General features: G+C 41.2%; 2 protein-coding genes across 2 annotated transcripts; one reads left to right on the top strand and one right to left on the bottom strand.

Moving 5' to 3' along the window:
* Positions 1-983: 983 nt before the first annotated feature.
* On the bottom strand, positions 984-2,049 carry LOC125533689 (chitinase 5). Its single transcript, XM_048697058.2, has 2 exons — positions 1,681-2,049; positions 984-1,578 (listed from the first exon to the last, which is right to left on the bottom strand). Exons 1-2 carry the CDS (start codon positions 1,967-1,969, stop codon positions 1,175-1,177), a joined length of 693 nt encoding a protein of 230 aa, XP_048553015.1. The 5' UTR covers positions 1,970-2,049; the 3' UTR covers positions 984-1,174.
* A 5,856-nt stretch (positions 2,050-7,905) lies between these two features.
* LOC125533690 (uncharacterized) lies at positions 7,906-10,885 on the top strand. The gene is made up of 4 exons (XM_048697059.2): positions 7,906-8,279; positions 10,211-10,279; positions 10,386-10,490; positions 10,614-10,885. Exons 2-4 carry the CDS (start codon positions 10,235-10,237, stop codon positions 10,713-10,715), a joined length of 252 nt encoding a protein of 83 aa, XP_048553016.1. The 5' UTR covers positions 7,906-8,279; positions 10,211-10,234; the 3' UTR covers positions 10,716-10,885.
* Positions 10,886-16,908: the final 6,023 nt, after the last annotated feature.

The following is a 16,908-nucleotide window of genomic DNA, read 5'->3' on the forward strand; positions in this document are numbered from 1 at the left end:
TTGTTCCACTAAAACAAACCTACCATCCCAAGGGAAGCCTTGGTCATTTGTCAAGAACCCATGTCCCCTATAAAGGCCACAAGGGCCTGTAACTCACTCACTATCACTTGAATAAAAATCAGGGGGGGGGGGGGGACTGAAGCTTCAAGCCTCGTTCAGAGAGCTCTAGGGTTGTGTCCGAGGAGCCTCATTCAACTCGGATCGACATTGAGAAAGAGAAGTTTAGAGAGCATGCATGTCGAGTAGCCTCGTTTGACTCGGGCCTACCACTGAACCTCTCTCGACGCCTTATTAACATAGGACCATGTCACGCTTCGTCGAGTCGACTGCACCTATTCATAAAACATTGATGACTTAATCTTATCATGTATGACAAACTTCACTATAAGGTCATCGTACAGACCCCCAATTAAAATATTCATTGGGCTTGCTAGACTAATGATATCCGCAATAATCTTGATTTTGACCATGTTGATAACACACCCCTAATCACCATGTTGTTTTCCCTACAACAACAATAAAATATTGGAAATCATTTATATGAAATTGTTAAAATCATTGTACTAAAATAATTGTAATTCTGGAGTAGAATATTTTTAAGCAGTTTTATGAAATAGTTAAATTGATCTTTTTTAGTAGTGCAAAACACTTTTTTGAAATAATTTAAATATCTGGAATAATGAAATATTTGATATCACTTTCTGAAGTAAAAATAATAATTCATGAATACACATGCATTTGTGTATCTTTGCATTGATAGGTAGAAAAGGTACAACAAATGGAGGGGGCATTACTACTCGGCGTGAACAATGAACTGCGCGGCTATTACCATGAGCAGAACAGAGCAAATGGGTTGCTCAGCCCCGAAACGAAGGGAAAACCAAGGAAAGAATCAAAAACTATGAATAGTTAAAGTAGTGAAAAATAACTTTGCTGAAATAAGTAGAATCACTTCTCCGAAATAATAAAAAACTCTGGGATAATGAAACATTGGCAGCATTTGGATGCTGTCAAGAAATGTTTATTTATTACGTTTATTTATATTACCGATATATGAATACAGGAATCCAAATTACATATACAGAATATATAGATGATCCCAGAATACACAGGGAGGCAGAGCTGTAAGTAGGAGCATCGTCTGAAAAAATGTTTTTGCGCGTCGATCAAGAATCTAGCAAGTGAGGTTGTTCCCCGGGTCGACCCCGAACTGCTTGCAGTACTCCACGTAGTAGTTCGCCCGCGCGTTCATCGCCGGCGCGTTCCCGCCGTTGCACTCGCCACTGTTGATTTTCCTGGTGGTCTCGCCGAACCCCTGCGGCACGACCTGATGCACGTTGGTCATCCAGAACCAGAACGCCGCCTGGAACGTCAACGCCGGGTCCTGCGCCACCTTCTCCGGGTTGTCGAGCCCGTTGAAGCCGAGCTTCTGCCCCGCCGCCCCGTAGTTGTAGTTCCACGTCAGCTGCAGCGGCCCGCGCCCGTAGTACGCCCTCCCCGAGGTACACGGCCACAGCGGGTAATTCGTGTCGCAGTAGTTCTGGCTCGCCCCGTCCTTCTCCTCGATGTAGCACATGTCTGTACACAAGTAACAAGTTACATCGACAGCTTAATTATGGAGAGCTAATGAAAGCTTAAACTCGTCTAGTGTTGGTATATGACTGCTTTCGTTTAGCTTACATCCAGTCTCGTGGGTGAAATGGGCGAAGAAGGCGGCTATCTCCCTCTTGCCGTCGTCGCTGGTGCCGCCTTCCCCGAAGTCGGGGTTCGCCTGGGCGCCGTCCAGGAAAAACTGGCGCGTGTAAAAGCTCTTGCCGGGGCACCCGTCGGCGGCGGCCCGGGACTTGATCCCGTCGAAGAACGCGTCGGTGACGACGCTCTCCACGGGATCGCCGCCCGCCAGTCCGGCGCCAGATAGGACTACTGCTGCTAGCCCGAGAGCCAGGATCGCCATGGGCGACTTCGCCATGTCGAATCAACAATCAAGGTTTGCTTGTTGAGGCCCTAGTAGCTGCTTGCTTACGATGTGACTGTGCATGGCAAGGCGCGGTGGCAAGCGGTTTATATAGACACAGCAAGTTTGATCTTGCGGACGACTATGGCGTCAAGGTTGGGCTAGATCAGACCGACCGTCGGTCACAGATTCACACGGCTCGTCGACTATCAAGACTTTTCTTTGCAGGGGTCATGTTTCAAAGCTTAGTCTGATGCGTAAACTGCACGCCCTTGCACTTGCTGTCGCGCTGTACGAGAGTTCGGCAGCTCAAGACCAAATGCTCGTCGTGTCGATCGGGGAATCAATCCCAGCCCCGGCGTGCTGCTCCCTCCAAAGTTCGATCTTTTTTCCACGTCGGTGCTTGGTAGCTAGTGCCGTTACCCTTCTGGTACGTGTACTGTGCTCGCTGCTCAGTGGTCATTTCTTCTCTCTGCGCGGCCAGGAGTGAGTTACGCATGCAATATCCGGGTTCACGGAAGCTTCACAGAAAGCGCGAATTTATTGGTACCCAGCAAGGCAGCAGAAAACAGCTTGATCAGTCTAGAAAGGAAGACTCTTCATGGTCAGTCCACTGCGGAAATGCTGGCTCATTCAACGGCTAAAGTAGGCACCTATATTGATGTCAAAGATTGGTAAGAGCATCTGCCACCCTATTTGCAAACCATCACATTCGTACGATTACATGCAACGTAAAACTACTCTAATTTTCGCCAGGACGGTCCTTGTTGTTCCGGCTGTGTCCATGTATGGCGGCCGGCTGCGCCCATCGGATTGGAGGTGCGGTCTTTGGAAAGGTAGAGTAGGTACTCGGGGCGCCAAAGTCTTTCATGCCCTATTCTTCCTCATCGAAGCCCTGAGACTGCAGGTTGCTAGTGGATGTGAGATGGATGATGGATCTGATCCGTCATGGTTGGAGGCTGACACGTCCACCACGACGCGACTGCAGAGCCATGGTCACCGATCACCCGTTGCGGCACCGGAGAGTGCGAGTCTGCCTCGCCGACGTCTGGCGCGAGGGTTGTCACGACCTCCCGCGCCTGCTAGCATTGTGCCATATTTGTGTCGGCATGAAGTGGTTGCGCACCTTCGCCTCGGTGCGCTAACGAAGCGGTTGCGTATCCGCCATGGCGCTCGTACGCCAAATGGACCGCACCACCTTAGGCGAGGCAGCGGCGACACTCCTCGCGCCGGAACCATGCGCCATTTGCGTGGACACAATGGATTCTCCCGAATGGAGTTCGATCATTGTAAGCATACTCCTCCCAGGAGCGACGGAGTGCGATGCGGGCAACCATCTCCTCGGGGCCGCATGGACGAGTTTCCAGTGAACGAATCAAAAGGTGTAGGACTCAGATCCGTTGCCCGTCATGCAAGAGAAGGACGGAGATCGCCAGAAATGAGCTTGGGGCGGAGGGGGGGGGAGGGGTGAGTAGAGTGGTGCGAAATGCGGCTAGGGTTTCCTTTCGAATGCGAATAGGGTTGAATATATGTGAGATCGGGTGGGGCACAGTGGGCCGGACTAGACGTGGCGGACGTGCCCGTGCATCCCGTATCTGCCCCAGATATAGACTGAATATGGGGGTTGCTGGTCAGTTCGAGCGTTCGGACCAGATTTACCATGTCCGAATGAGTGCCAATTTTACGTCTGATCAGTGTCCGAGCAGCCCGCGCTTAAATGTTTGGGTCGGATATATCGGCCGGTTGTAAATGTTCTAACTAGAAGAAGACATGTTTTCTCATGTGGCGGTCATAGACAAGAACAAGAGTGTTGTTTCTTTTTTATAAGAAATAATCCATAATATTAATTAAGAATAATAGTTTTACAATTGTTCGTTACAGGCTTACATCAGTCACCACAAAGGGTGGAACACGAATTACAAGTAAACTATCAGCATGAATATCAAAATAATACTATCTCTCTCCTGGTTTATTGATCCTCTTCATATTTTGTGTCAAAATTTGACTAAAGATTTACCTGACAAAATGTTAATGCATAATATAAAAGATTATATATTTGAATTCATATTTAACATAATTTTCAATGATACTATTTTTTGTAACACGCATTAACATTTTGTTAATTAAATCCATGGTCAAGATTTGGCACAAAATGCTTGTAGTCGTCGCTACGTGGTCCACGGACCTAGTTGTAATTTTTATTATCTCTGATGTTCTTTGTACCGTTATGATTAAAAATGAATAGATTGAAAGTTTTTTGGAATTTTTTTACACAAAATACTTTTTTTGCATGATAATATGTGTCTTATTAATAAAATAAAGATTCAGTTACAAGGCACGTAAACATCGACATTACAAGACTAAAAAGATAGGATAATCCTATGCAAAAAAACAGTGCATGTCCCTCACCACTACGAAAAAGGAGACACATCACCACTCTCCATTGCTGATCAGCAGCTTTACGAATCTCCAAAGTAGTTTACCTGGAGCAAAACCATTGTCGTCGAAACAATCAGACCGGGACAACATGTCCCTAGACACGTCATCGAACTCCAGAACTGACGCCCCCGCACGACTACAACGTCGGAGGAGTAAACCAGAACTGTCAGCCTTCAACCAGAAACCCAGCACAAGATGCACTATCTTCCAACAGTCACTTGCGTAGACAACCGTCTACGCGTGCTCCTGGACGACAAAGCCTGCCTGCTCCACCATGACGTCGGAGACAACGCCGTAGCAACGGGGACATAGTAAAAGGAGAGACACACCTGATGGAGTCGCCGCCACCGCCTCGCCGACACCATCCATGAACCATAACGCCACCAATCTAAAGGATTGGCAAACACACGATGCCATCAACTCCGAGACGGCGCCATAGAGAGCACCGCCGTGTGGGAGTGGAGTTGAGACAAATTACCTTTTTACTTTAATAATCCCTCATCTTCAGAGTGATCAGGCACACTTCTAGCCACTCCGTCCAAGTACCTTTCGTGGTAAGTAGTAGGGGCACGCCCTACTTGAGGCCATTTAACTCAGTCTTTTTCTTTTTTCTGCTTCTCCGTTTTTTCATTCTTTTTGCATTTTGTTTCTTTGGTTTTTGTTTTTCATTGGTTATATTGTTTCTATTTCAGTTTTCTTTGTTCTTTTGATTTTTATTCTACATTTTGTTTTATGTTAACAACATTTTTCTAATATAGGTCTAACATTTTTCCAATAAAAAATTAACATTTTGCAATACATGGTCAGCATTTTTTCTATACACATTTTTAACATTTTTCAAATATTTGATTAATATTTAAAAAAAACAAGAATATTTTTTAATACATGGTCAACAGTTTATATATAAACACTTTAAAACTTTTAAAATGCTTGATTAACATTTTTTAAATACAAGATTAATATTATACATGGTAAACATTTTTTCTATGCACATTTAATATTTTTTCCAATACCTTATTAACATTTATTAAATTCAATATTAACATTTATTTAATACATGGTCAACATTTTTTCTAAACACATTTAACATTTTCTAAAATTCCTGATTAACATTTTTCAAATACTTATTCAACATTTTTTCAAATGCCTGATTAATATTTTTATATACATAATCAAATTTCCCCTTCATTTTTCTAATACATGGTCAACATTTTTTATATACACATTTAAAATCTTCCAAATGCTTTATTAACATTTTCTCAAATGGTTGATTAGTATTTTTATATACATGATCATATTTTTTTTCAATTTTTAATACATGTTTAACATTTTTCCTATACGCGTTTAACATTTTGCAAATGCTTGAATAATATTTTTAAATACTTGTTCAGTATTTTTTCAACTTCTTGATTAGTCATTTTTATATACATGATAAAAAATCTTCATTTTATGATAGAAAAAGTTCATCATTTCATAATACATGTTCAACATTTTTCTCTATACACATTTAGCATTTTCCAAATGCTTGGTTATCATTTTTCAAATAATTTTTCATTTTTTTAAGTGCTTGATTAATTTCTTTATATACATGATAAAAAATAGTCATTTTTAATACATGGTCAACATTTTTTCTATACACATTTAATAGTTTTTAAATGCCCATTTATTGGTTTTCAAATACTTATTTATATGGTTTTTAAATGGTTGATTAATATTTTTTGAATACATGATCAATTATTTTATACGTGATAAACATTTATCTCTATACACATTTAACATTTTTCAAATGCTTCCTCAACATTTTAAATTGCCGTTGGGTGGATGTTTGTAGGCCAACCCTTCTTAGGGATTCACTTGTATTTCGTAGCGCGTACCCCCAACCCGCTTCGCGCATGGGTGTCGTATGGGCGGGCCCATTTTTATTTTTTTTCTTCCTTTTCTTTTCTTTTCTTTTTTTCTTTTTTCTTTTTTCCTTTTTCCTTTTCCTTTTATGTTTCCATTTTTCTTTTCTCTTTTGTATTCTTTACGTTTTCACCTTTTTCGCAAATTTTCTTTTCTAATCCACGAACACTTTTTTGTTCAACGAATTAGAAAAATGTTAATCGAATTTATATTTTGTTCATCGGATTTTAAAAATGTTCGTCAAATTAAAAAAAATCATCGAATTAGAAATTTTGCATCAAATACGAAACTTGTTCATTGATTTAAAAATGTTCATCAAATTCAAAATTTGTTCATCGGATTCAAAATTTCTTCATCCACTTTTTTAAAATAATTTTCTTGAATAAAAATTTTGTTCATAAAGTTCAAAAAATGTTCATCAGATTCAAAATTTGTTCATAAAATATCAAATAATGTTCATCATTATTGAAAAATGCTCATAAAAAATGTTCATCAAAATAAAAAATATTCGTCAAAATTGAAAAAATGTCCATTATGTTGAAATTGCAATTTTTTATAATCCAAGAACTATTTTTTAATACGGTGAATACTCTTTTGAATATGAGAATGTTTTTTGAAAATTAGATTTTATTCGAAATCTAAAAAAACAGGGGCATCTCGCGCCCCACATGGGGCAGCCTAGAGAGGGCAGGTAAGTGGGGGAGGGGGGTGCGCGCGCAGTCGATCCCTGGCGCGCACTACGCCAGGTAGGGGCTCCCTATCTCGCTAGCGGCCGAGCATCTCAGGTGGATCCCATAAAGACTCGAAACTGTAAAATATCTGCCGTTTACATTTAGGCGAAAAAAGATGCCCATTCTAGATCCTGCAAAATGGCCGGTCTTGTAAAAATGAATACAACTCCCTCTTCTACCCCCAAAAAAACCTTGTCCTAGCAAATTTTACAACTTCATCTATACCAGAAAGCCGTTGTCGGGAGGGAAGTTTCACGACAACTGCCACTCCCGTCGGCACTAGCTCTTGATTCCGGTTGTTCTCGTCGCTGGCGACCATCTGGTCGACGCCCCCCGTCCTTCCTCGCCTCATTCCTGACAGACATCACACCCTTCGAGCTCTCGAGTGGCCGTGGCAACTCCGCCATGGATGCAAGCTCGAGGTCGTCAATGGGGCCGACAACCATCGCGCCCCTGGAGCTCTCGGGTGGCCACGACAGCTCCGCTGCTCCGCCATGGAGGCAGGCTCGCCCCCTCCCCCCCCCCCCCCCCCCCAACTCTTGGGTGGCCGCGGCCCGCCATGGATGCGGGCTCAAGGTCGCTACCGGGGCCGACGACCATGGAGCGGCGGAAGCTGTCCCGATTTGGGGCGGCTACTTGTGTGAGTGATTTGGGGAACAAGATGACCCTAAACAAACATAATATTTAATTTAGTTGTGCTAAAGCACTATAAATGTGCCCTAAGTATCACACATCTAAGTCCTATGTCATTGATTTTACATAAACATTCGTGCAAGCATTTTTTTAATTTTTTATTTAGCTTGATTGAGCTACTAGATGTGCAGTAATTAAGACACATCTATTTGATTTTACGGTAGAAATTTGTGGTGCAGCTTGTGCGATACCGTGAATCTGTTCTAGGGAACCCTAAACGGGTTTTGCGGGACGGCCGAACACCGAACGAGCTCTCTCTCCGATCCAATCCCCCCACTCAGGTCACAGCTTCACACACAAACGACACACGACAGCGCGTCCACAGTTCCCCGCCCGGCGAGCGTCCTCCTTCACCGGCCTCTCTTTGCCGTCGACGCCTCGCCTTGCCTCTCCTTGCTCACCATCTCTCATCCGTGGAGCCACCTAAAGAGAACGAGCGGCCGCTCCGGCCAACGGCTAGATCTGCAGCACCATCACTCCACCAGCCCACCCCGTGATCTACCTGCTGTCGCCGGCCCTCTCTCCCTCTGCAGCACCACCGACTGAGGTGGAGTTCAACAGTGAGCACTTTCCCCCTCCATTCTTTTTCTGCAAGGTTGTATTCAAGAATTGTTCTTTGAAGTTTCTCCTGTAGCTGTAGTTCTCAGGATGATCTGCTAGTGCTACATTTAGCAAATCAAATGCAAGAAGACAGAACGAGAAAAATTGTAGGTTCCATGTCAGTGTATGTGTGTGTATCACAATTTTAGGATGGCATAACCTGCACTGCATGTCTGTTCTAGTGTTCTTACAAAGTGTTGCTGTGTATTGTCAATTATAATTACTCGAAATTGTCAAGGAAGCAAATGTCTAGTGGTGATGAGGATTGAGGATAACCAAGTTTACCTTGCTTCCATTATTTACCCAGCTTGGTAAGCTAATTGCTTCAGTTAGTATGATTAGTAATGTCAAAACATATTTTTCATGAAAATGAATTGCATTGCTTCATGATGTTAAGTTTTTTTTCCAGATTATCCTCAATTGAAAATGAATTGCATTGTTTTATGAAAATCATTGTACTATTAGTATCACAATTTTTCATGAAAATGAATTGCATTGCTTCCATTGAGGATAACCGAGTGTTTGCTGTTTATAATTTATCGACTGCGACCGATTTGATATTACTTGCCACATAAAACATAATTAACATAAGCTGTAAACACCAAATTGGACTCGATTAACAAGTTTTACATGCCTACGTATAAGCAAAGACAGAATACAAAACTTTCTTGGGCTGTAACAAGTTTTTATTATATAATCACAACTCAAAACAATACAAATCAAGTAAACAACTAGCCATGACTATAAGTTTGCAACTACCAACTAGCCATGTTTTGATTTCACCGTAGGTCTGAAGACTCAAGTAGTACTCAAAGAGTATTTTCTACAACCACAGTGACACTAGTCAAGGTTCGCAACTCTGTGTACACTAGTTCCCTCAAGCTCGATGGATCAAGCTGATTCAGCCGTTTAGGTCTTCAGGAAGACACCGCTGCACCAAGTTCGGAGTTAGTGGCCGCCGCGCCACGGGCCGCTGCCGTGCAAGTGTGAGGAAGGGAGTGGGACCGGGTAGCAGAAGCAATGGGAGGTCCGCGGGGGGGGGGGGGGGGGGGGGGGGTTGCGGTGGCGGCGTTTGCCTCGACTGGAAGAGGACAACACGAGCGAGTAGGCACAGGCGACGGGCTCGTTCTTGGGCTGTAACTTAAGCATGGGACTTTTTCATTTTTTAATACTCCCTCTGTTCACTTTATAAGTTGTTTCAGACAACTGAAAATAAGCTACTTTGCACCCTTTCTGAAATGTCTTCAAAGCCTTATAAAAGTGAACAGAGGGAGTAAGTTACAGCCTAAGAAAATGTGATGGCCTGGGTAGCTGTTACATGGGACTTTTTCATTTTTTAATAAAATACAAAACTTGTCAATCGAGTCCAATTTGGTGCTTTCAGTCTATGTTAAGTATCTGTGGCAAGTAATATCGAAATCGATATTAATTATTATAAACAGCAAACACTTGGTATTCTAGACATTTACTTGTGAGTTCAGTCATGCGACTCAGTACCCAGCAGCCATCCCAAGCGGCATGACTTGCTTCCATAGACAGATGCACCTCATGGGCTATGCTAGCTCACCACCAGCTCGATTCTGCCCAAGCCCCAGCTCAGCCAAATCTCTTCTGTAGTTTACTGTCGCTGTGCCCTACAGATATTACAAACATTTGCTCCTCTATGTCAGTTGTCCATTCTTTTGCAAGTCTTCCTGGGCAAGGTATAGATCTTGTTTTATGACAGGATTTATAGTAGAGGTACTGTTACAGCAGAAATATAAGGTTGTGTTTGCTGGTATGTATCGATGTTATTAGGCGCCACTTCTAGTTTGTAGTGTCACAGTCTGTCATTTGTAGAAGAATCTACTTCGAGGATCAGATCTTGCTAACTTGGGCAACTTTCATGCAGGCTCACGTTCCTACATCTTTGGAAATGCATCCCCATCTAACCCTACACAGGCATCCTATGTGTGCTGAGGTAGCTTTGTACTGACCTTTGGCTCTAACTGATGCTTTGTCATTTTAAGTGTATATATTTTCACAGAAGTTCCTAGATTATAAAATTTACTGTCCTTGTTGCCCAGATTATTGAAGAATTCCAGAAGTGCCATGTGGATCACCCCATCAAAAAATTCTTTGGTGAATGCACAGATCTTAAGATTAAGCTTGATCGGTGCTTCCGGCAGGAGGTAAGCAACCTTTTGCCCTAAGTTAGTGTCGTCGCTAAAATTCATGTATTTTGTTCTGTATCATAATTTGTAGGAGTTCTTTGTCTCCCTAAATGTGTTACTCTCCTTGTGAAACAAACTCAGAAAGCTGTGAAGAGAAAGGCAAACTTTGAAGAGAGCAAGAAATTTAAAGAAAGGTTGCAGGCTTATAAAAAGGAAATGGCTGAGAAAGAAAATGAATCATAGCTTTGAATGGAGGACAATGACCTTCACTGAATGCCTTTTTGCTGCAATCCTGTGGCTTCAACTTTGTGAAACAAAGTTCCAGACTTGTCTTTGCTTCATGTTTACACCACATATCTACTGTTATAAGATTACAGTTGAGGTCATATAATTTATTTAAAAGTTTGAATTTCCTTCTGTGGCTGATGCTTTTCATGGTTAGTCTATTTCCATCATATCTCTATCTCTACTCCTATAAAAGAGCGAGTTGGTGATGATGATATGCCTGACTTCCGTCATCTGCGCCGTTTGATCTGGAATGTAAGGCTGGAGATTGAGACTGGGTCCCAACTTCCGTGAAACATAACGCCACAGACTTTGAGTTGGGCAAGGATCCCTCCTCTTTGATTAATTAATGAAATGTTTTTCTCCCCGCAAAAAAGCATTTTCATATACATGACAAAGAAATCATCATTTTTTAATAATTGGTCAAACATTTTTATATACACATTTAACATTTCTCAAATGCTTGATTATTACTTGTTCAACATTTTTGAAATGCTTAATTAACATTTTTATATACATGATCAACATTTTTACAAATACTTGTTGAACATTATTCAAATACTTGTTCAACATTTCTCAAATGCTTGAATAACATTTTTCAAATACTTATTCATTTCTCAAATACTCGCTGAAGGCAAGATATAGGGGCTCCTGACGATCAAACACGCTCACTTTTGGGCTGGTCGATGTGTAGGCTCGGCCTTCTGTTTTTAGTTTTTTTCTTTTTCCATTCTTTCGGTTTTTTAGTTCATTTACTTTCAGAACTGTTCAGGAATCTCCAATATGAAAAATAATGTGTTTACGATTTAAAAAAATGTTAATTAAAAAATCATGAATTTGAAAATTGTTCAAAAATCCAAAAAATCTTCACGAAATTTGAAAAAATTCTGGCTTGCACAAACTGTTTGCAAATTCAAAAAATGTGAACAAAATTTTAAATATGATTGTGATTTTTAAAATTATGTTATACTCCCTCCGTCCCATAATGTAAGACATTTTTTAACACTAGTGTAGTGTCAAAAAGTGTCTTATATTATGGGACAGAGGGCGTAGAGTTTCTGAATTATTGTTTCTGAATTTCCAAAATTGTTCACAAATTTCAAAAACTGCTTGTCGGTTCAAAAAGGTTCATAAGTTCCAAAAATATATTTTTGATACAAAACATGTTTGTGAATTTGAAAATTACTCCTAAATTTCAAAATATGTTTCCAAATTTGGGAAATGTTCGTGAATTTGAAAAAGATCATGAATTAGAATGAGTTCATGAGTTTGAAAAAAGGTTCACGCTTTTCAAAAGAGAAAAAGTAGTAAAAACATAAAATAAAAGGAAGAAATGAAAAACCTGAAATAAAAATAGAAGAAAAAACCGGTACAAGGAAGGTACTAGAACCTTCCCATAACCAGTGGGTGAAAAGCGAAAAATGGGCTAACCTAGTTGAAGCAGCGCTCGCGTCGGGAGTACGCGTTACAACGCTATCACCTAACTTACGCGATAAATAGGAGGCGCGGATAGCACTCCTTCCACTTATTGGACCTGCCCAATGCAGCATATTTTTCTTTTTCCACTTTAGATATTTTTGTCGGGTTTGTTGTCGGTTTTATTCTCTTTGTTTTTTTTTCCCGATGGGCAGTTGGTTTTCTTTTTATCTTTGTTTTTGTTTTTCTCAGTTTTCTTTCTTCCTTTTCCTCTATAAAAGTAATGTTTATTTTTAAAACACATGGCATTTTATAAAATAATTTCTGAATATTTCTTCTATGAAAGTCATGAACCTGTTAAAAAAGCTTGAAGATTTTTAAAAGTTTGCAAACATTTTAAAATCATGGACATTGTTTAGAATTTTATAAACATTTTTGCAAAATTTTCATATTTTTTGCATTTCCTTCAATAAATAAAATATTAAAAAAGTAATGCAAACTCATTAATGGGTAATATTAGGATATATCAAATAATTAATACAAGAAATCGAACACTAAATGGGCCAACCTATCACAGTGGGGTGTATGTTTGGTTCCTAACCCAAATGTAGGGCATAGAATACGAGGTCTCCAAGCATCACACACCCGCACCAGTCGTTGTCAACAACTAGAGAGGTATGTATTTAAACTGTGGTGGGAGCCCAACATTCACTTAGGTCCTCCTCCTAGCACAAAACTCATTATGATGTGCTTGAAATCATGAGCTACTAATGACTTTCCTTTATATCTTTTGGGCTAAGATCTACGTCTACTCGGCTCAGAATCTCCAAGGATCTAGGTACTTACGGGTGGAGTGCGAAATTTGGAGGCCGAGCTTCATGGAGCCCTTTTATAAAACAAATATAAAAAATTATAGTTAAATATATAAAAAATAATCAATTTTTTGTCCATGGAACTTATGTGTTTTCCGCACGAACTTGTAAAAATTCGTTTAAAAGAATTGTGATTCGTCTGTTGTACAAAAAAGACAAAATTTTGGCACAACAAAAAGAAAAGTCGGCCTATTTTGAATATACATATTTGTAATTTTTTTGTATGCCACATGTGAAAGTATAATGTTATGAAACTTTTCTCCGATGTGTTAGACATGCATTTCTATATGTGCTATGAAAATATATTTTTTAAATGAGCTCACTGGAGCCCGGCCACCATTAGTAATTTGCGCTCATGGGCGGCCCTATCTCGGGCATTCCCTATTTGGCGCTTCAGGCACATGTTATAGGTCATTTCACTTGCGGGCGCCTGAATCGTGCACACACTCCCTCGAGCTGGGCTGACCCATCATCTTGTTCTTCTGGTTGTTAAATCGCAAAAAACAGTGAGCGCAAATATATTTTTTAAATGAGCTCACTGGAGCCCGGCCACCATTAGTAATTTGCGCTCGCGGCCCTATCTCGGGCATTCCCTATTTGGCGCTTCAGGCACATGTTATAGGTCATTTCACTTGCGGGCGCTTGAATCGTGCACACACTCCCTCGAGCTGGGCTGACCCATCATCTTGTTCTTCTGGTTGTTAAATCGCAAAAAACAGTGAGCTAGGTGGGATTCGAACCAGTGACTTGGGCATATCCTATTCCATATTTGGCACAACAAAAAGAAAAGTCGGCCTATTTTGAACATACATATTTGTAATTTTTTTGTATGCCACGTGTGAAAGTATAATGTTATGAAACTTTTCTCCGATGTGTTAGACAAGCATTTCTATATGTGCTATGAAAATATATTTTTTAAATGAGCTCACTGGAGCCCGGCCACCATTAGTAATTTGCGCTCATGGGCGGCCCTATCTCGGGCATTCTCTATTTGGCGCTTCAGGCACATGTTATAGGTCGTTTCACTTGCGGGCGCCTGAATCGTGCACACACTCCCTCGAGCTGGGCTGACCCATCATCTTGTTCTTCTGGTTGTTAAATCGCAAAAAACAGTGAGCTAGGTGGGATTCGAACCAGTGACTTGGGCATATCCTATTCCATATTTGGCACAACAAAAAGAAAAGTCGGCCTATTTTGAACATACATATTTGTAATTTTTTTGTATGCCACGTGTGAAAGTATAATGTTATGAAACTTTTCTCCGATGTGTTAGACATGCATTTCTATATGTGCTATGAAAATATATTTTTTAAATGAGCTTACTGGAGCCCGGCCACCATTAGTAATTTGCGCTCATGGGCGGCCCTATCTCGGGCATTCTCTATTTGGCGCTTCAGGCACATGTTATAGGTCATTTCACTTGCGGGCGCCTGAATCGTGCACACACTCCCTCGAGCCGGGCTGACCCATCATCTTGTTCTTCTGGTTGTTAAATCGCAAAAAACAGTGAGCTAGGTGGGATTCGAACCAGTGACTTGGGCATATCCTATTCCATATTTGGCACAACAAAAAGAAAAGTCGGCCTATTTTGAACATACATATTTGTAATTTTTTTGTATGCCACGTGTGAAAGTATAATGTTATGAAACTTTTCTCCGATGTGTTAGACATGCATTTCTATATGTGCTATGAAAATATATTTTTTAAATGAGCTCACTGGAGCCCGGCCACCATTAGTAATTTGCGCTCATGGGCGGCCCTATCTCGGGCATTCCCTATTTGGCGCTTCAGGCACATGTTATAGGTCATTTCACTTGCGGGCGCCTGAATCGTGCACACACTCCCTCGAGCTGGGCTGACCCATCATCTTGTTCTTCTGGTTGTTAAATCGCAAAAAACAGTGAGCGCAAATATATTTTTTAAATGAGCTCACTGGAGCCCGGCCACCATTAGTAATTTGCGCTCATGGGCGGCCCTATCTCGGGCATTCCCTATTTGGCGCTTCAGGCACATGTTATAGGTCATTTCACTTGCGGGCGCTTGAATCGTGCACACACTCCCTCGAGCTGGGCTGACCCATCATCTTGTTCTTCTGGTTGTTAAATCGCAAAAAACAGTGAGCTAGGTGGGATTCGAACCAGTGACTTGGGCATATCCTATTCCATATTTGGCACAACAAAAAGAAAAGTCGGCCTATTTTGAACATACATATTTGTAATTTTTTTGTATGCCACGTGTGAAAGTATAATGTTATGAAACTTTTCTCCGATGTGTTAGACATGCATTTCTATATGTGTATGAAAATATATTTTTTAAATGAGCTCACTGGAGCCCGGCCACCATTAGTAATTTGCGCTCATGGGCGGCCCTATCTCGGGCATTCTCTATTTGGCGCTTCAGGCACATGTTATAGGTCATTTCACTTGCGGGCGCCTGAATCGTGCACACACTCCCTCGAGCCGGGCTGACCCATCATCTTGTTCTTCTGGTTGTTAAATCGCAAAAAACAGTGAGCTAGGTGGGATTCGAACCAGTGACTTGGGCATATCCTATTCCATATTTGGCACAACAAAAAGAAAAGTCGGCCTATTTTGAACATACATATTTGTAATTTTTTTGTATGCCACGTGTGAAAGTATAATGTTATGAAACTTTTCTCCGATGTGTTAGACATGCATTTCTATATGTGCTATGAAAATATATTTTTTAAATGAGCTCACTGGAGCCCGGCCACCATTAGTAATTTGCGCTCATGGGCGGCCCTATCTCGGGCATTCCCTATTTGGCGCTTCAGGCACATGTTATAGGTCATTTCACTTGCGGGCGCCTGAATCGTGCACACACTCCCTCGAGTTGGGCTGACCCATCATCTTGTTCTTCTGGTTGTTAAATCGCAAAAAACAACGAGCTAGGTGGGATTCGAACCAGTGACTTGGGCATATCCTATTCCATATTTGGCACAACAAAAAGAAAAGTCGGCCTATTTTGAACATACATATTTGTAATTTTTTTGTATGCCACGTGTGAAAGTATAATGTTATGAAACTTTTCTCCAATGTGTTAGACATGCATTTCTATATGTGCTATGAAAATATATTTTTTAAATGAGCTCACTGGAGCCCGGCCACCATTAATAATTTGCGCTCATGGGCGGCCCTATCTCGGGCATTCCCTATTTGGCGCTTCAGGCACATGTTATAGGTCATTTCACTTGCGGGCGCCTGAATCGTGCACACACTCCCTCGAGCTGGGCTGACCCATCATCTTGTTCTTCTGGTTGTTAAATCGCAAAAAACAGTGAGCTAGGTGGGATTCGAACCAGTGACTTGGGCATATCCTATTCCATATTTGGCACAACAAAAAGAAAAGTCGGCCTATTTTGAACATACATATTTGTAATTTTTTTGTATGCCACGTGTGAAAGTATAATGTTATGAAACTTTTCTCCGATGTGTTAGACATGCATTTCTATATGTGCTATGAAAATATATTTTTTAAATGAGCTCACTGGAGCCCGGCCACCATTAGTAATTTGCGCTCATGGGCGGCCCTATCTCGGGCATTCCCTATTTGGCGCTTCAGGCACATGTTATAGGTCATTTCACTTGCGGGCGCCTGAATCGTGCACACACTCCCTCGAGTTGGGCTGACCCATCATCTTGTTCTTCTGGTTGTTAAATCGCAAAAAACAATGAGCTAGGTGGGATTCGAACCAGTGACTTGGGCATATCCTATTCCATATTTGGCACAACAAAAAGAAAAGTCGGCCTATTTTGAACATACATATTTGTAATTTTTTTGTATGCCACGTGTGAAAGTATAATGTTATGAAACTTTTCTCCAATGTGTTAGACATGCATTTC

Source organism: Triticum urartu, chromosome 2A (genome assembly GCF_056163025.1).
Source record: "Triticum urartu cultivar PI428250 chromosome 2A, HENAU_Tu73, whole genome shotgun sequence".
NCBI classification, from domain to species: domain Eukaryota; kingdom Viridiplantae; phylum Streptophyta; class Magnoliopsida; order Poales; family Poaceae; genus Triticum; species Triticum urartu.

Excerpts from the sequence above, each read along its gene's own strand:
- LOC125533689 (XM_048697058.2), bottom strand. The coding sequence starts at position 1,969 with ATGGCGAAGTCGCCCATGGCGATCCTGGCTCTCGGGCTAGCAGCAGTA. Across the intron at positions 1,579-1,680 it reads TTTCACCCACGAGACTGGAT|ACATGTGCTACATCGAGGAG; the intron begins GTAAGCTAAACG and ends ACTTGTGTACAG.
- LOC125533690 (XM_048697059.2), top strand. The coding sequence starts at position 10,235 with ATGCATCCCCATCTAACCCTACACAGGCATCCTATGTGTGCTGAG. Across the intron at positions 10,280-10,385 it reads GGCATCCTATGTGTGCTGAG|ATTATTGAAGAATTCCAGAA; the intron begins GTAGCTTTGTAC and ends CTTGTTGCCCAG. Across the intron at positions 10,491-10,613 it reads ATCGGTGCTTCCGGCAGGAG|AAAGCTGTGAAGAGAAAGGC; the intron begins GTAAGCAACCTT and ends AAACAAACTCAG.